This window comes from Armigeres subalbatus, chromosome 3 (genome assembly GCF_024139115.2).
Source record: "Armigeres subalbatus isolate Guangzhou_Male chromosome 3, GZ_Asu_2, whole genome shotgun sequence".
Taxonomy (NCBI): Eukaryota; Metazoa; Arthropoda; class Insecta; order Diptera; family Culicidae; genus Armigeres; species Armigeres subalbatus.
The window spans coordinates 193,255,162-193,275,581 of NC_085141.1; the positions used below are offsets into that span (position 1 = coordinate 193,255,162).

General features: G+C 38.8%; 1 protein-coding gene across 1 annotated transcript; it reads left to right on the forward strand.

Annotated features, from left to right (window-relative positions):
• Nucleotides 1-7,706: 7,706 nt before the first annotated feature.
• Nucleotides 7,707-13,158, forward strand: LOC134219689 (uncharacterized). Its single transcript, XM_062698508.1, has 2 exons — nt 7,707-10,063; nt 12,409-13,158. The coding sequence occupies exons 1-2, from the start codon at nt 8,906-8,908 to the stop codon at nt 12,418-12,420; spliced, it is 1,170 nt and encodes a 389-aa protein (XP_062554492.1). The 5' UTR covers nt 7,707-8,905; the 3' UTR covers nt 12,421-13,158.
• Nucleotides 13,159-20,420: the final 7,262 nt, after the last annotated feature.

Genomic DNA, 20,420 nt, shown 5'->3' on the forward strand with positions numbered 1-20,420 from the left:
CTAATGGCGCATGAGCCTATTAAATAAATAAGAATTAAAAAAAAATATCGTTTATCACTGATGGCATGATTGAACGAGCTGAGACCTATCTGCCGCATTTGATAAGATAGACCATCCCAAGTAACAATTATGGTTGTATCAGAGTTTTATAGTGTTCTTCAAAACCTAATCTTAAAACCTTCCATGCAGTCCTCGCAGTTTCCACAACCTCCTGTAGATTTCTATAAAACCATGTTACAGCCAGTTGGCCCAGTTTTATTGCAATCATTAAAACCTAATATGCGTTCCAGTTCAGAACCAACGGTTTTATAATATACTTCAAGTCTCACATAAAACATGCAACATAAAACCTCCTCTAGACTTGGTGTTTTTGAGAACCACTATATAACCATGATACAACCACTTCATGACTATGATACAACTACAAATAAGCCGATAATGAAACAGTTGTCAACTCTCAGGTTGATTATTTGTTTTTTGTTTGTACTCGAAAAAAATATGCTTTTCTTCCTGCAATACGTGGATTACATCTACATGTCAACAACAAAAATAAAAGAATTATTATCAGCCAGTTCAATAAAAGTTCATATCTGGCTTTGAGTGTTCTGTGCATGTTTGAAGGCATGCCAGGGATTTTTCATGGTGAAACCATGATAAATAATCAGTATTTTAACAATGCGCTTCGTTAATTTGTCATTATTTAGATTTTTTCAAGTTTAATTAATTTCCTTAGTTATTGCGCATTAGCCCCAAAATTTTAAACCCACCTTTGGGTTTCCGCGCCGAGCACTCAGCGCCAGACTCGGCGACAAGGAGATAGTGGTCAAGTTGGTACTCCTGATTTTTTGACAAATGATGTCGATTAGTTGTGTGAGTGCACCGGTGTCAAAAAATAGAGCTTTTGGCTGAAAATTTAGTTGTAAAATGCACATTTTGACAGCAATATAGATGTATGAGTGAATGAAATATGCAAATGCTCTATCGCGGAAGAAGTCGCTGAAGACAAGTGTCAATGGTTTCAGTGGCGAAACGAAAAGTTTCAATGCAAAAAGCAATAATTACTTTAGAAATAATTTCAATGAATAACCACTTTGTTTGATCAAATAATCAAAGCATTATTCCTAGAACTTATTAGGATGACCAATTTTACCGCTTAAAAGGTGAAAAAGAAATTGGCATGATATTTCGATTATGAAATTCATTATTTTTTTCATATCGGCGACATTTTTTCGAATAAAACTTTGATTGCATAAAAAATGCCTCTATATATTATATGTGCAGCTCAAAACCGAATTTTTGAACTCACGACAATCAATTTTTCTCCTATTAGTCGCAAGTTTCATCACTGCGCATCTGGTGCGCTGTATAGCGCATCTGGTTGCGAATAATGTGTACCAGTTGCGCAATGATGCGCTATAAGTTGAACGCGAATAAAATCGGGTTTCGCGACTTCGAAATTCGATTTTCAACTGGAATCATAATAACCATTACTCCTGAACTGGCCCTATCTGGGCATTTCAAACAACTAGAGGTTTTATCTTGGCCTTTCTCAAGACCATGTTACGACTAGCAAGTTTTATCTTGGTCAAACCTAAAGCTTGGTAGTTTTATATATAATGACAACATGACAATGTAGACAGATATTAAAAAATCATAAACAAACTTTTCCTGCCCTCGGCATCGAATGCAAGTACTTTTAAAAGTAAGTATTTCAATTAAAAAGCATATACCTACACGTAAAAAAATAACCTTATATGTTATGGCAAAAAACCATTCGAAAATACTTATACTCTTCATTATGCCACCTAATGAATGAGCCCGTATCAAAAAGCTAATAACATTCATAAGTTAATGAAAAGTATAATTTTCCGAATGTATGTGACTAATGCGATGTATAAGTTTTTTCTTATACATGTCATTAAGCGCCTGCTTCGGCAAAAAAGTATTAGAAATATTAATAATAAACAACATTAAATTTTTTTACGTGTAGTGGCAATTGTTAAATGGTATATTTTGTACCATACAAGTTTTTTACTCGTGTTAAATTGGCAAAGCATGTATGGATAAAATACATATTTTCATACCCCTCATGGGAAAATGGTGTTTGAACAGTTTTTTCAACGACTTAAATATATAAGGGAACTGCTCCTGGATTTCAACTCATGGCTCCGATGTTCATCCCATTGAAAGCAGAGCAATGGAAAGGTATTTGATTTGTGATTTTTTTTTCAGCAGAAGTTTGCATGTTGACAAAAAGGAGCGAAGAAATTGGTGCCGTATTTCTTTGCTTCCCGATAAGATGATTTTCAGTGAGTGAGATGAAGATCGAAACAGTTCCGAATTCACGACATAGAAAAAACTGCTAATGTTTTTTTTTCATTTTCGACTGAAAGCGAAATGAAAAAACTTCCGTGGGTTAATTTTGTGCTGAAAATTTAGTTTCTATCCATAGTAGTAGTTTCAAGCTTCGTATTCCTATGCAGGTCTTCTTCAGGAGTAAAGGTTATATGTGGGTTTTATACAGGACTCTACGAAGCTTGGCAGCTTTTATAAGTCTTGATCAAAACCAACATATAACTTAACTGCTGGCTTTATGTCAGTTCCATTTTTTAGCTCTGAGGAGGAACACAGGAGCATTATAAAACCTAAAGAGTTGTGGTTTTGTATTGGAATTCAAAACGTAGTTCTCAAGTACTCTTGCGGATCTAATTAAATGACAACTAAAACAAACCAAAATAAAACTTTAAGCATTTCTACATGCCGTAATAAAACCTCTATAAAACTAGCATAAATCTTCGAAGCATTGAGATTGTTACTTGGGGTCATTGTGATCGCTAAACTCGACAGATTCGGCATTTGCGGCAAACTTTCTTCGCTGGTTTCGATCGTACCTGTCCGACCGACAATTGATTTTGGCGATTGGATACTTTTGATCTGACTGCTTCTATGCAATATCCGGTATACCACAAGGAAGTCATCTAGGTCCACTACTATACTTCAACGATGCGCATTTAGTCATAAAGAGCCCGCGGTTATCGTATGCAGACGGCCTTAAAATCTTCCTTTTGATCCACTAAGTCGCCGACTGCCACTATCTGCAAGAGCAGCTAGATCTCTTTCCCAGTTGGTTTCTGTTAAACCGCCTGACACTGAATCCTTTCGAGTGTTCCGTCATAACCTTTTCACGGAAGAAGCAACCGATCACATTCGCCTACAACCTGCACGGTACGACACAAGGATGTTATCGATCATTTAGTAATCTGCGTTCGATCACTTAGTAGTTTGTCAATAACTCATTCCAGAGGCTAAATTTTAAAATGTGTTGTATGGTGGACTTCTAGTGCGAAGGTTTTGCTACAACTCTGCCTTCGATGTTTGAATTTAACTCATAACAGAGCTGTAGCGCTAGTAGCAGTAACTTATACTAAATGATAACAAAATGTCAATCATTTAATATAAGTTACCGCTACTGGAGCTATAGCTCCGTTATTAGTGAACTGTTAGACAGAGCTGTAGATAAACTGCACTAGAAGTCCACCATATAACACATATTGAAATTAAGTCTCTGGAATGAGTTATTGATAAACTACTAAATGATCGAACGCAGATTACTAAATGATCGATAACATCCTTGGTACGACATCGGGCGCGTGAATCATGTGAAGGATCTAGGAGTTATTGTAGACTCGCAATTAACATTCAAGCAGCATGTTTCGTATATCGCTGAGAAAGCTTCAGAGACGCTAGGATTTATTTCCAGAACAGCGAACATTTTTACCGATGTCTATCGTCTGAAGTTTCTGTATTGTGCCCTCGTTCGCTCTACACTGGAATATTGTGCAGCAGTTTGGAGCCCGGCCTACAACAATGACTATGAAAGATTAGAATCCGTCCAGCGCCGCTTCCTTCGTATCGCGTTTCGGAAGCTTCTTGGAGAAATCCGTTGCAGTTGCCGAGCTACGAGAGCAGATGTCGTTTAATAGATCTCGAGCTGCTCCGCACTAGAAGAGATACAGCAAGAGCAATGACGATTGCTGACACGCTTCTTGGTCGAATCGATTGTCTAGCCATCTTGGAGCGAATCAATATTAACGTTCAACAACTCATGCTTCGTAACAACATAATATTTCGGTTGGCCGAAATTATGGCCTGCAAGGAGGAGTTAGTGGCTTACTACGGATCTTCAATAGAGTGGCATCGTTGTTCGACTTCTGACATGCTTCGTCAACAGTTTTCGTCATTCTTTTCTGACAGGACTCCGCGATACTATGAAGATGAATGTAGATCATTGATTGTAATTTTTGTTCTATATCTATTTTGAATTACTTTCATTTGCTGACCTGTGCCTGTGGCAGATCCCCGGCCACATGAGTGAGTGAGAATCTCGTTGATTCTTTTACTGCCGTTATATTCATAACCGTCCCATGTATATAGGAAACCCCAGCAAACATCTTGACGTCTGTGTAGATGATGCTGTTAATTATTTCACTCGCTAAATTCGTCGTATAATTGCGGAGCACGTGCCGCTGTGTCGTCCGAAGCCTAAGCCTCCCTCGTCGAACAGTCGTCTACGTCGACTAAAGTGAAGTAGGACAAAAGCATTGCGACAGTACTACAAGAACCGCACGCTGATTACGAAGCAGGAGTTCAACCGTTCCAGTACTGCATATCGTGTATACAATCGATTCCTTTATTGTTGTTACGTGCTTCGAACGCAATCATCACTCCGTACAAACCCCAAAAGTTTTTAATCGTTTGTTAAATCCAAACAATAGGAAGTAGGTCTGCCTCGGTGCTTGTATCTGGGAGAAGGAATCGCCAGTTCAGGAAAAGTGTCGGCATTTCCTAAGTACCTTCAATGCCACCATCAAATAGCTGTTGCAAATCAGCTCACGCCTAGAAATGTTTTAGATTTACATGGGTTTATAATCGATAAGCAGATCGTTCTGTCAGCCATCAGAAAATTGAAAAGCTCGTTCACTGCCGGCCCGGATGGTATTTTGTCTTCTGTGCTCAAGAATTGTTCGAACTCGCTGACTACCCACTTAGCCAGGATTTTCACACTGTCGCTCCAAGAGGGAAAGTTTCCTGATTAAATGAAAGATGTCGCACATGTTTCCCGTTTACGGAAAAGGCGATAAAAGGAATGTACAAAATTACCGAAGCATCACATCCCTATGTTCTTGCTCCAAGGTATTCGAGATAATCATGAATAACGTTTTATTAAGTGCCAGTAAAGCGTACATCGGGTTCATCTCTACTGCACTGCACAGCACGGCTTCTATCCAAAGCGATCTGTAGAAACGAATTTAATAGAGCTTGTTTCGCTGTGTGTTCGTACCATGGACTCCGGTGGTCAAGTTGATGCAGTTTATATACGGATTTAAAAGCAGAGTTCGACCGCGTCGACCATAGAATATTGCTTGCAAAGTTAGAACAACTTGGAGTTTCTCGCCATCTAGTGTGCTGGTTTAAATCATATCTGTGAAAGCGTTTGCTTTCTGTCAAAATCGGATCTTCGGAGTCTTAATACTTCTCCAATACTTCTGGTGTACCACAAGGAAGTAATCTGGGGCCTCTTTTGCTCACACTGTTTATCAACGAACTCTCCCGTTTTGTACTTCCCGGTTGTCGTTTGTTTTATGCGGATGATGTTAAAAATGTTTATGATTATCAACAGCATCGAGGATTGTGAAGAACTGCAATCGCGTGAGAATAGAATGGCGAACTGGTGCTCTGCTAATCTCCTGACGCTCAGTATTCAGAAATGTATTGCTATTTCCTTTTATCGGAAACACAAGCCGATAGTTTTTGACTATTGTGTCTCTGGTACTACCCTTGAAAGAGTGAATAGGATTAAGGATTTAGGAGTCACACTGGATCAAGACATGACATTCAAGCCGCACTATAACGACATCATCGCAAATGCTAATCGGCAACTCGGATTCATTTTCAAACTATCTGAAGACTTACAGGACCCTCATTGCCTAAAATCTCTGTACTGCTCTATCCTTGAATTTTGTGCTGTAGTTTGGAGCCCTTATTATAGCGTCTGGATATCAAGGATATAAACCGTGCAGCGTAGATTCGTGCGTTATGCCCTTCGGCACCTACCATGTGTAATATTCGGTCAAATTGTCTAAAACCATTTCGAATATACTCGGGTAGAAAGCCGATGATTCAAATTAAGAGAGAAACTGTATGTGAGAGATTATCAGGTCCATATGAATAAACGTTCGAGGCACACTGTCTCTTGTTCTTTGATATTCAAACCTAACAGTTGTGTTAATTAGTTGATCTTAAAGAAAAAACCTAAGTCTAGACATATTAAGTGGCGACGATTAGAGAAAACGCATTAAAAATTGATCTATACAAATCGAAACGGTGTTCGAAAGAAATAATATTCCTCGTAGCGGCTAGTGGAAGCGTGCAATAATTAGCCGTGCAGCGCAGGTGTTCTTCCCATCGATTTTAGAAGTTGAACATATATTAGCACGTGGCGGTCAGTGAGCAGTGGAAAAGATAATTCGGGTAGCTGACAGCTACGAAGATATTTGGAAAGTGTTCAGTAAGTTTGCCTATAGAAAGTGTGGTTGTAAGCCTGAAAACGGAGATTTTTCAGTAAGCCTTACTACATGTTTCTTCAGAGGTAAAATAGCCATTGTAATTTCCTTTGTTTCACTTGGTCCGCCATTTTAACGGCGCAGAAGTACTTTAATGTAATAAGAAGTAATACCTTTTGATGAGTTGGAACTGTTATACGATCAGAGAAGGTGTGAGACAGACATCGTGAGAAGAGTTTCCGGAGGATGAGCCTGCACTTTAAGAATTAAAGAGTAATTGTGAAAGAAGAGTGTGATAGTGAAACATCAAGTCGTCGATAGCGCGGCGGCGTCGAAAGATCCAACTTTAGTGAGGACGACTGTCGGAGAGACAAACGTCGGCGAGGAAGAAAGTTGGACAAGTGAGCGCAGGTGAGGTGAGCGAAAGCAATCTCAACGAGAGAACAGAGTACTAACAGTGAAAGAGCCGAAGAGAGTGATAAAACATTAAGTCGTCGAGAGCGCGGCGGCGAGATCCAACCTTAGTAAGGAAGTGCGCCGGAGAGACGAGCGTCGGCGAGGAAGAAGTTTGGAGAAGTAAGCGTCGGAGAAGTGAGCGAGACCAATCTCAGCGAGAGGAGAGCGCATTGGGAAGTGAACGTTGGTGAGCGATTTGTGGAAAAGAGTAAGAAGCGGTTTATTAAGTAAGTCTGCTCACGGTAATTGCATCTATTCGGTTATTGATATATTTCTATTGTCAGCATGTATCTGATTGGGAGTATTGACCATTACGTACGTGGTTCTAGCTTTGCTAGTTACATGAAGCGGATAAATATGATGCACAGGCATAAATTTCATGCGCGAATGCAAGGTGTCGATGAACCAGCAGAGAATTACGTTTTAGCTTTAAAATTACTTGCCAGTCATTGTGGTTTTGGAGCACATAAGGACGAAGCAATCAAAGATGGTGGTGGCTGGCCCAATTATTACTTCCGGTCTTTTACTATACTTAGTATAGTAATAGTCAACCATTCGTTCTACATATTACTAATATGGGGGGTAAGCATGATCAATTGTTATAGAATTAAAAAAAACGAATGTTAAGACCAAGTGCCACCGGTTGACACCAAGCGGGCCAGTGTAATGTGGGGTAGTTAGGGTTTAACGAAATTAGCAAATAATATAATTTATTTTATCATGCACAATTTTAGGATAGTTTCTACGCATCGTATTATTAGAAGGTTTGTTTTCAGTTTTACTTAGCGGAAGAGAGGGTTTAAACTCTGCGTTACATTGCATTAGTGCTGTCCAATGAGAGCTTGAAGTAGCTCGAAGTTTCTCCCTGTCCTGTTCATGCCCATTTGTTGACAAAAAAGAACGAACAGGACGGGAACAACTTCGAGCTACTTCGAGCTGCTCATTGGACAGCACTATTGATTCCCCGATTCAGTGTGTTACTTTACTAAGTAATAGCAGTTTTGAGGCGGTAAGGATATAATTTTGATAAACAAAGTTGATTTGATTTATTTTTTTTCTGGTGGTGCTAAACTGATAAGCTTTATTAACGTCTATCTCCCTCTATTTTGGTCACGATCTTTCGGTATCATAAGCGATCAGCACTCATAATATTACTTAATGTGTGGGGCACGCATGGAACATATTTACGAAGCGTATCAGCCGGCAAAACCCGGGATTGATCAGGAGTGTTAGGCTTGATATGGTTATTCTAATTCAGTTTGATTATTTATATTCTTAGGCAGCAAATGATTGGGAGCTTGTTATATAGCTAATAGTAGTGGAAAATTCGGTAGAAAATATGTTCTCCAATTAATATCGTAAAAAAGGTCTATAGAACAATCACTAATGCTTTGGGGCCAATGATGGAGGCCCCCACCCCCCCATTATTTTTTTGTTTCAGACGACCGGCTTTGAAGAACAGCAACATCCAACAACAGAGAGGCATGGAGGCATGATGGAGTTGGATAGATGGATCTAAGAGATAATCGTTATCCATCTTCGTGGAGTTACTATACTAATCATAAAATCATTGTCTCGTTTCAGCAAACGTAAATCTTCTCAACTACATTTCCCTTTCCTATCAACTCTCTTTTCTTTTAATGTATCCGATACTTGTGGGACTGGTTAAACCCAGCGCCTGCTTGTGGTTGGAAGCCGGTGTACTATACGGTCTAGCGCATGATAACGGTGAAGGCTTGGTAGGTCTTCACCTAACTTAAGTGTAGATGGGCGGACGCTGTTGGCCAGGGTGAAGGCTGATAAATTACAATTACAATAAGGACGAAGCAATCAAAGATAAAATAGTTTTCGGTTTGAGAGACCAAGACTTGAAGCATAAATTACTTATGAAGGACGATATGACATTAGAAGAGGTTGAGCAAATGGTAATCAGGACAGAATTAGCTAAGTGCCGTGCGAAAGAATTAGTTGAAAGACATGAAAAGCCAAGAGAAGTGAACTCAGTGAGATATCGGTTAGGTAATCAGGCGAAATGGAGTGAAATTAGCAGGAACGGTAGGCAAAGTTACAGGAATTACGGTCGACCAGTTCGTAGTAGGAGCAGAAGCTCCAGTAGAGATCGTGATCGTGGTCAATTCAACAATAATCGTTACGACTATCACAGACGAAACCGTAATCTTAATGAGCATCAACAAGAAGGTAATTTTTCGGGTAGATTCGGTAATAGAGAAGGAAACAATCATCATAATGTGATTTGTAATTTTTGCAAACTAAGAGGTCACGTAAAACGTAATTGTTTTAAATTAAAAAATCGTAGAACCGTGAATTTTATGGATGAGGCTCCGGTTGAGATTAATAGCTACGATTTCAAGCGGTTGCAAATAAGAGATTCGGATAATAATGACGATGACTATCCTTGCATGATGATAGCTAGCAATCGATTTAGTAAACCATGTATTGTTGGAGCGTTGGTGGAAGGAATTTTGCTGGATATGGAAATCGATTGTGGTGCAGGAGTTACAGTTATCAGTCTGGCAACATACAGAGCGTATTTCAATCGTATGAAGACCTTCAAATGCAACAGCCGTTTGGTTGTTGTTAACGGCCAACAGTTATCTATTTTTGGTGAAATATCAGTGAATGTGGTAGCCAACTACATTCAACAGCAGGTCACTTTAGTTATACTGGATTGCGTAAAAAGTTTCGTGCCTTTGTTCGGCCGGAATTGGCTGGACATTTTCTATCCTAATTGGAGAAACACTTTCGGTAATTCCATAATGATCAATACGATGAGTAAGGATGGGCACTACAATTCAGAGAAAATCCATGACATGGGTAATATTGAATCGGATATTAAATCTCGTTTTCCTAAAGTTTTTGATGGTGATTTTTCATATCCAAAAACAGGATTGGAAGCTGATCTTGTTTTGAAAGAGGACAGACCAATATTTAGAAAAGCTTACAACGTGCCGTTTAAATTGAGGGAAAAGGTAGTTGATCATCTGGATTCACTTGAGAAACAAAATGTTATTTCGCCATTACAGGTTAGTGAGTGGGCCTCCCCTATTGTGATTGTACCTAAAAAAGATAATGACATAAGAATGGTGATAGATTGTAAGGTCTCGATTAATAAACAAATAATCCCCAACTCATATCCGTTACCCTTGGCACAAGAGATATTTGCATCAATAGCTGGCTGCAAATGGTTTTGTTGTTTAGACTTGGCGGGGGCGTATACACAACTCGAGTTATCAAAGCGATCAAAAAAATTCGTTGTAATAAATACACTCAAAGGACTCTACACTTACAACCGGTTACCTCAGGGAGCATCGTCAAGTGCTGCCATTTTCCAAAAAGTTATGGATCAAATTTTGATAGGACTAAAACACGTACGTTTTTATTTAGATGACGTATTAATCGCCGGTGAAACTATTGAAGAATGTTTAAAAAACTTATATCTGGTTATTGAGAGATTACAAAAAGCTAATTTAAAAGTAAACTACAAGAAATGTAAATTTTTTGTTGATTCACTTACATATCTTGGGCATTTGGTTACTAAAGATGAACTTCTTCCGTCACCGGAGAAGCTATTAACAATAGAAAAAGCTAAGATTCCTCAAGATACCACTGAGCTTAAAGCATTTTTGGGATTGATTAATTTCTATGGAAAATTTGTACCTCATTTATCAGCAAAACTGAATTGCCTATACGCTTTGTTACGTAAGGACACCAAGTTCCTTTGGGACGAAAAATGCCAGAAAACCTTTGAGGAAAGCAAACAAGCCTTATTAACTGCAAATTTTTTAGAGTTTTATGACCCGGCGAAACCAATTATTGTGGTATCTGACGCGTGTAGCTATGGACTAGGTGGAGTCATAGCTCATATGGTTGAGGGAAAAGAAAAGCCCATTAGTTTTGCATCTTTTTCATTAAACTCAGCTCAAAAAACTTATCCCATCTTACATTTAGAAGCGCTTGCATTGGTATGCACTGTAAAAAAATTCCATAATTTCCTATTTGGTCAAAAATTTACAGTCTATACAGACCACAAGCCACTTTTGGGTATTTTCGGGAAAGACGGAAAACATTCGTTGTGTGTAACAAGGTTACAGAGATATGTGATGGAAATGTCTATTTATGAGTTCGATATACATTACAGACCGTCTTCTAGAATGGGAAATGCAGATTTCTGCTCCAGATTTCCTCTAGAAGATAGTGTACCGAAAAAGATCGACAGTGGCAGCATTAAAAGCATAAATTTTTTTGGTGATTTTCCTTTGTACTATTCCCTAATTGCAAAAGAAAGCAAAATAGACATATTTCTCTCAAAGTTAGTTGAGCACATGGAAAATGGTTGGCCTAAGAAAATTGACGACAGTTGGCAGCAGGCCTATTCATTACGATATGATCTGGAAATTGTTGAGGGATGTGTTTTATACCAGAACCGTGTAATTATCCCGTTTTCACTTAGGAATGATATTTTGAAACTACTTCACCTAAATCATAACGGCATTGTTAAAATGAAGCAAGCAGCTCGACGTAATGTATTTTGGTTTGACTTAAATAAAGACATAGAACAATTCGTTAAACATTGTGAACCATGCATTAAAATGTCTGTAGTGCCAAAGCCAAATTGTACCACAACATGGATTCCTACAAAGAGGCCATTTAGTCGCATCCATGCGGATTTCTTTTTTCTTGAATCCAAAACTTATCTCTTGATTGTTGATAGTTATACAAAATGGCTTGAAGTCGAAATAATGAAAAATGGAACTGATGCGTCCAAGATACTTAAGAAATTTACGGTTGTCTTTGCTCGTTTTGGACTCCCGGATGTCCTTGTTACTGATGGTGGGCCGCCATTCAATTCAAGCAAATTCACTGGCTTCATGGAACGTCAGGGAATAAAAGTTATGAAAAGTCCTCCGTATAATCCTAGTAGCAATGGGCAGGCAGAAAGAATGGTGAGGGTAGTCAAAGATGTACTAAAAAAATTTCTTTTAGATCCTTTGACAAGATCACTCGATGACGATGATCGAATAACATATTTTTTAGCTAATTATAGGAATACTTGCTCTGCATCAGATAACAGATTCCCATCTGAGAAATTATTAAGCTTTAAACCAAAGAGTCTAGTAGATCTTTTACACCCTAGACGAGGCTTAAGAAACTTTATGGACCAGGAAAGCTCTTCATATAGTGATCCATGCAAACATAAGGAAACTTATGTAAACGTTGGTGAAACGTCCTCCCAAGATCCATTTCTCAATCTTGCGCTAGGTGATAAGATATGGTATAAAAATAACGACAAGCATGCCATTGAGAGATGGGTGGAGGCTAAATATGTCAAAAGAGTATCAACTAATGTATTTGAAATCTCTTTTGGCAGGTACAACTGTAACGCACACCGGAATCAACTAAAGATTGTGGGGCCACGACAATCGAATTCAACGTTTCGAGTATCTATCCAGCAAGAAAAACGACGAAGGGAATCCATAGACTCCGAGGATGAGTTACTCGGGTTCCCGGATGAACTCCATGCGCACGAAGTGAATTTCCAGCGTAAAAGGCAGAAAACAAGAAGAACTAGCCCAATTCAAACACGAAGTTATTCGCGATCAGCTAAACAAAACTAAAAAAAAAAGAAGGAGCCAGTAGCAATGTAAGCAACTTGAATTGTCATTGAGTCCTGGCTATTGCATGAAGAATTGATGCATTCGAAAAAAATTAACAATAGAGAGAAAGATCAGAAAACATTGAGAAATCAAATTGTCAGAAAACCTTGGAAAATCAAATTGTATTGTCAATTGTATGACATTCTGAATTTATTGAACGATAAAATCAAGCCATGAAAACAAATTGAATTTACGATTTAAAATTTCGACTAATGTTAGCTTTCAAATGATTATCATGTAATATCGGAACTAAAGAGGGAAGGATTGTAATATTCGGTCAAATTGTCTAAACCCATTTCGAATATACTCGGGTAGAAAGCCGATGATTCAAATTAAGAGAGAAACTGTATGTGAGAGATTATCAGGTCCATATGAATAAACGTTCGAGGCACACTGTCTCTTGTTCTTTGATATTCAAACCTAACAGTTGTGTTAATTAGTTGATCCTAAAGAAAAAACCTAAGTCTAGACATATTACCATGGAGGGATCCCGGTTATCTTCCCGCATATGAGGACCGATGTAGACTACTTGATATTCACACTGTTCAAATGAGAAGGAGTATATACCTTGTATACCCACTTTACTACAGCCTCCCAAAGGACACAGAACTGGGATGAAATGCCATTCCACTTCACGAAGTTGACAAAATTCTTGAATGCTTTTGGTTGTCTGTTGGTCTTGAAACATACAATAGAGCTCGTGAAGTTCGTGAGTGGCTCCTTTGAAGTTCGTAGCATTATCAGAGAAGATGTGATGTGCCATCCCACGACGACTGATGAATCTTCTCAGTGCAGTCAGGTCTGAAACAGCCTCTAAATGTCCCAAGTAACCATGGAGCTATATATGCTTGCAAATAATACAGCCATTAAAGTTGACTTAAAGTGGAAAAAGGCCCTTTTACGACAGAAATAATGCTTCATTACTTCGACATGTTGAAATAAAACTTAAGTAATGCATCGCTGCATTCGAAACGCTGAACTAGTGTATCGTTGCTTGACAGTTGATGAATAAATGCATGAATAAATCAACGAATCAGAAGTTCAGCAAGCTGCTGCCAATGTCCCGTTATATCCTCCAGTTGGCCAACATCCCATTGTCACCGCCGAGTACGTCGCCGAATGCTGTTCCTCTTTAAAATCATCGTCTAATCCGGGACCGGATGGCATCCCATCAATCATTTAAAAAAAAAGTTCCTCGAGTTTATGTCTGCCTCTATCAATGTTGTTCAACTTATCGCTGCGTACTGGAACTTTTCCGGATCACTGGAAAAAATCCTACATTTTTCCTGTCTTCAAGAAAGGTGATAAGCAGCAAGTCAAGAACTATAGGGGTATTGCTGCTCTATGTGCAATCTCAAAGCTGTTTGAAAAACTGGTCCAAAATTTTTTATCTCATAACTGTCTGGGTTATATATCAGAGGATCAACATGGCTTCATCCCAAAACGATCAACAATTACCAACCTACTTGTTTATTCGTCAACCATCACTAAGGCTTTTCAGAAAGGACAACAGGTTGATTCGATTTATACGGACTTTACAGCAGCCTTTGATAAAATCAATCATAAAATCGCCGTAGCCAAATTCGAGCGTCTCGGATTCTCCGGGCCTCTCCTGAACTGGCTTCAGTCATATCTGAGCAATCGAGAAATGGCAATCAAAATTGGAGATTGCATTTCATCCTATTTTCCGATGACTTCAGGAGTGCCCCAAGGTAGCCATCTTGGGCCACTTGTTTTTATCATTTATTTAAACGACATCAATTTGTTGCTCAAGTCTTTCAAGCTCTCATTTGCCGATGATTTCAAGCTGTACTGGATAATAAAAACTCCAAGGTCCAGCCCAATCGGGTTATACGCAAAGGTGACGTTGAACTACGTAGCTATGTGTAATGTACAGGTTTTCGACTTTCCGGTCCATAAGACCAAAGCAAGCATTTTTCAAGCCCAGGGTGAATCTGTTTTCGTTGTTTATCCTGTGCTCCTGAGATTGAGTGAGCATTGCGAACCTTGATGATGTGTATAATTTTTAAAACCACATTTGAAAAGGACGATAAAAATAAAATTTTCAAATAATCGAGGATGAGAAACATATTTGAACATATTTGCCTACATAACACAAAAACGCAATACCAATCATCCAATTCCGATTGAACTGCATTGTTCACATTAAATTGTTGTTAGTTAAGTTTATATTAAAACTAGTTGACCCGGCAGACGTTGTCCTGCATAGTAGGCGTTGAAGCGTGTTGTGAACTGCCTATGCGAAATTCTCATACGAATCTTTGTTTTATTTTTTTTTTGCTATTTACTCAACTTTGCTTATGATTTTCACATTGGGAAATATCATATAAACCCGTCGGAAACTATAACGAACGTAACTGCTGAAGGAATGAAGAAAATCCGTCCAGCCGTTTTCGAGTTATGCGGATACGAACACAGACCATTTCATTTTTATTATATAGACTAGCTTTATGTACCCGGCCTTGCTCGGAGTTGCCAGTTTAATTCGCAGTTTTTTTCACCATCGGAATTGGAATAGGTCAAAAGGATAATTGTGTTTTCTTATTGATATTTCATCATTTGATTAAAAGAAGGTAGATTACATTTGAAAACATTGACTGATTTTGAAAATGGGATCAAACCCAAAATCGCTTTATTCCGGGCAAACGTCTATTTCTAAAGAAGGAAAAACATACACCGATGCCTTATTCCGGAAAAACGTCTATTTTAAAGAAATGATCACATTTACCGTCCAGAAGGAAACACTTTAATCATTGCTTTTCTCTGGGCAAACCATGATTTCGATGAAGTGTTGAGTTGATCGATCCCTGTCATCTTCGCCTTCTTAAGAAAAAGAATGTTTGTACCAAATTCGGTTCAAATCGGGCAAGGGTACAGAAGTTATGCTGGAACATTGGATCATTGCATACCTTGCTTTTATTTATTAATCTTGAATCATTATCATATAATTATCATACCTTTTAAAATTTGGAATAAAGGTTACTCGATTATGGATCACTATGCAATTTGATCATTCATAATCATCAATCATTAATCATATCGATCATTAATCATTAACCATACACATAGTGTGTCAACATTTAATCACGATCGGTAATCGTTAATCATAATCCAACGGTTTTTTTCATCTATTATTCATAATCGTTAATTATTGTCAAAAATGAATTTAATCATTAATCATTATCAGTCATCATTTTCAAAAAATTATAATTCATTAATCATAATCTTTAATCATAGAGTTGAATGATTTAATCATTTAATCTGCTTAGAATTGGTCCTGGGGGTCAGGAGTTACACTGAATTGCCCGTTTTCTAAAGACAACCGCTTTCCCTTTACCCTTCCTCTTTTCTCAACGGCCATTTCACCCCCTTTGTTATCTTCTCCTAGGGATAGAAAATGTGTACCAAATTTGGTTGAAATCGGTACAGGGGTTCAGAAGTTACACTAAATTGCCCGTTTTCTGAACAATACCCTCCCTTCAGACCCCTACCCCCTTATCCAAATTTCCCTCCCGTACGATCGGCTCCTCATAGTGAATATGTGTACAAAATTTGATTGAAATCGGTCCTGGGGGTTGGGAGTTACACTGAGTTGCTCGTTTGGAATAAAGGTTACTCGATTATGGATCACTATGCAATTTGATCATTCATAATCATCAATCATTAATCATATCGATCGTTAATCATTAACCATACACATAGTGTGTCAACATTTAATCACGATCGGTAATCGTTAATCATAATCCAACGGTTTTTTTCATCTATTATTCATAATCGTTAATTATTGTCAAAAATGAATTTAATCATTAATCATTATCAGTCATCATTTTCAAAAAATTATAATTCATTAATCATAATCTTTAATCATAGAGTTGAATGATTTAATCATTTAATCTGCTTAAAATTGTGCCTGTGGGTCAGGAGATACACTGAATTACCCGAATTCTAAAAACAACCGCTTTCCCTTTACCCTTCCGCTTTTCTCAACGGCCATTTCACCCCTTTGTTATGTTCTCCTAGGGATAGAAATTGTGTGTAGCCAATTTGGTTGAAATCGGTACCGGGGTTCAGAAGTTACACTAAATTGCCCGTTTTCTGAACAATACCCTCCCTTCAGACCCCTACCCCTTATCCAAATTTCCCTCCCGTACGATCGGCTCCTCATAGTGAATATGTGTACAAAATTTGATTGAAATCGGTCCTGGGGGTTGGGAGTTACACTGAGTTGCTCGTTTTCCAAAGACAACACCTCCCCTTATACCCTCCCCTTTTTCCCAATGACCATCCCATCCCTTTGTTATCTTTTTCCTTATGATGTAGAATGTGTGTACCAAATTTGGTTGAAATCGGTACAGGGGTTCATGATTTACTTTGAATTGCCCGTTTTCTAAACAAAACCCTCCTCCAGACCCCTCCCCTTTCCCAAATCCCTCCCATATGATTACCTCCTCGTAGTGAATATGTGTACAAAATTTGGTTGAAATCGGTCCTGGGAGTTGAAAGTTACACAGAATTGTTCGTTTTCTGAACAAAACCCCTCCCACCACCCCTCCCCTTTTCTACATGACCATCCCACCCCTTTGTTAACTTCCTCTGAGGATAGAGAATGTCTGTACCAAATTTGGTTGAAATCGGTCCTGGGAGTTGAAAGTTACACAGAATTGTTCGTTTTCTGAACAAAACCCTCCCACCACCCCCCCCCTTTTCTACATGACCATCCCACCCCTTTGTTAACTTCCTCTGAGGATAGAGAATGTCTGTACCAAATTTGGTTGAAATCGGCCAAGTGGTTCAGAAGTAGTTAGCGAACATACATACATAGATTGGTTTTTATATATATAGATGAATCGATTCCAAAATATGGAAAGTTATCGCCGATAACAACTCGCCTACGTTTCACACCTGAGAAGTTATCAAATGATAATTCCAATAATTATCGTATGAGAATGATTCTGCACAACCCTGGCTTATAGTGTACCGCTGCAATCGTAACCGACGCAAACTGGAGCAGATACTTATAAGTCTATAGACTAAGCACCCGCCACTAAGTCTGTCTAAACACCCCGTGGCTCATTACAGAAAAGCCCATCGTGAAAGCTGAACTGCCAACGGCGTTTGATGGTCACCCTTTGGAGGAAGACAGAGTAGACGCGTCAAAGAAATTTGACAGATTATTCATAAGAATTATTATTCCTTCACGTGAGTTGCGTCGGGCTTTGCGTTTACTCCGGCAGACACCTAGGAATTAGCATAAACGAGCTGAAGAATGTTTCCCAGAATGCATCCACTGCAGCAGAGAAGAAGATTACGAGCCCTTCAAATGGCATTAATAGACGTAAGCCGGAAGCTGCCGTCAAACGCCCAAGCTTTCGAGAGAAAATGCGCGTGTAAGTTAGCAGAAACGAACTGCACCAGCTAAAAACCCTGTAAGTTGCATTATTTGACATCTATGCCGGCTTGAGGTATCCAGTTAGCCTTGCGATCAAAGACGCAAAATCTGGAAATGGCGATATCGATTCTCGATTCGATCTAGGATGTTTTCGGGTGAGGAAGATTCTTGGCATAGTGTATCCATTGTATTTGCCACACAAGATGCATACTATATTGCAATGGTGGACATAGAAAGCTTTCAATTAATAACTAAATAATTCTAATAAATTACTAAGATAAAAAGCAGGCCAAGTTCCAGTTGGAATGTAGTGCTATGGAAAAAGAAGCTTGCGCTGCACTTACAAAATTAACTAATTCACCGAAACTGATTGCTAAACTGTTAGCAAGTTTTCAATAGTAAATATTATCTTAAATAAATATTGTAACACACTGGAGTCGGTTCTTACGCGGAGGATATGGGCCGCGTGAATTAAAAAACGTAAAAAAATTGGTTAAATCCCATAATAAATCTTAATAAACCGCGGAACTCCCAAAATTCGTGTGAAAAAAAATCGCATAAAAAGCGATTTGTTTAAAAATAACCGCGTAAAAAACGACATCAGTGTACATCGGGTATGAAGCGTTGACTCTTCCTTGATTGAATGGTCCAAAAACATTAAAAATCCATCGAGAAACGGCTGAGATATTAACGATCAAAGTCTATCATATTTTCGTGACGTTTTTCGATTTTGTGCAATCGTAAAGTGTACCCCAATATTGAAAAGACAGACGTAGTTCTACGTCAAAAATCTCGATGATGCGTCGTTCCTACAATCACAACTGAATTTGTTTTCAAACTGGTGCTATTTAAATCAGATGGTATTGCTTTTTGCATTGAAACTTTTCGTTTCGTCACTGAAAGCATTGACACTTGTCTTCAGCGACTGCTTCCGCGATAGAGCATTTGCGCATTTCATTCACTCATACATCTATATTGCTGTCAAAATGTACATTTGACAATTAAATTTTCAGCTAAAAGCTCTATTTTTTGACACCGGTGCACTCACACAACCAATCGATATCAGTTGTCAGAAAATCAGGAGTACCAACTTGACCACCATCTCCTTGTCGCCGAGTCTGGCGCTGAGTGCTCGGCGCGGAAACCCAAAGGTGGGAATAAAATTTTGGGGCTTATGCGCAATACTCAATGCTGACAAATGTTCGTTGATGTCATTCTCCCGCAAACGTTCTGTGATTAGCTACGACTACAAAATCGGTTGCACTAGTCTCCGGCGAGAATCTTCTGTCAGAGACCTCGGGGTGATGTTAGATTCTAAGCTAACGTTTAGAGAGCATATTGCGTACGTAACTTCTAAAGCCTCTCGCACCCTTGGTTTTATATTCCGAATTGCAAAGCATTTCGATGATGTCCACTGCCTCAAAGCACTCTATTGTTCTTTAGTCAGATCGATTTTAGAATATTGTTCCGCAGTGTTGGAGCCCACACAGCCCACACCAGAACAATATTGCTAGAATAGAATCCGTTCAACGCAAATTTATACGCTTCGCTTTACGCCGCCTTCCATGGAGAGATCCTTCAAATTTACCCAGCTATGAAGACCGTTGCAAGCTTATAGATTTAGAGCTCTTAACAGTCCGTCGCAATACTTCTCGGGCGATATTCATTGCAGACCTCTTGCAATCGAGAATCGACTGTCCCCTAGTGCTTTCCATGCTAAACATCAATGTTAGCCATAGGTACCTTCGCTCTCGTTCTCTCCTCTTTCTTCATGGTGCACGAACTAATTATGGTCACTATGAGCCATTTTCTAACCTGTGCCGTATATTCAGTAACGGCTCCATTGGATTCGATTTCCATTCATCTCGTAACACTCTCCGAACGAACTTTTCTCACCTTCTAAACGACAATCAGTAGTAGCTAGGCCTAGATTTAAGTTTATTGTTGGATGTAGTTTTAAGCCGAATTGTATCATTTGGATATTGTAATCTGTTGATGCATAAAAAAGATGAGGAGGTTTTGCGCCCGCTTGAGTAAGAGCTAATGAATTTCTAACTGTTCAACTCAAGCGGGCTTTTCCCTGCTCCCAATAAATAAATAAATAAATGTGTAGCAGCTCGACATGCATGCTTCGGATGAGCTTCTTTGTGAGTTCGTTCTTATTGGAAAGTTTAATCTGGTGCATTGACGGTTTGGTTGGTTCGGCAAATGGTAAATTAGAACGATATAGTCGTCCTCCAACGCGAAGTAGTCCATCCTCGTAGATGGACTTGTAGGTTGGTTGGATATCACTCGTTCTATTTCATCCGCTAGATG

Excerpts from the sequence above, each read along its gene's own strand:
- LOC134219689 (XM_062698508.1), top strand. The coding sequence starts at position 8,906 with ATGAAGGACGATATGACATTAGAAGAGGTTGAGCAAATGGTAATCAGG.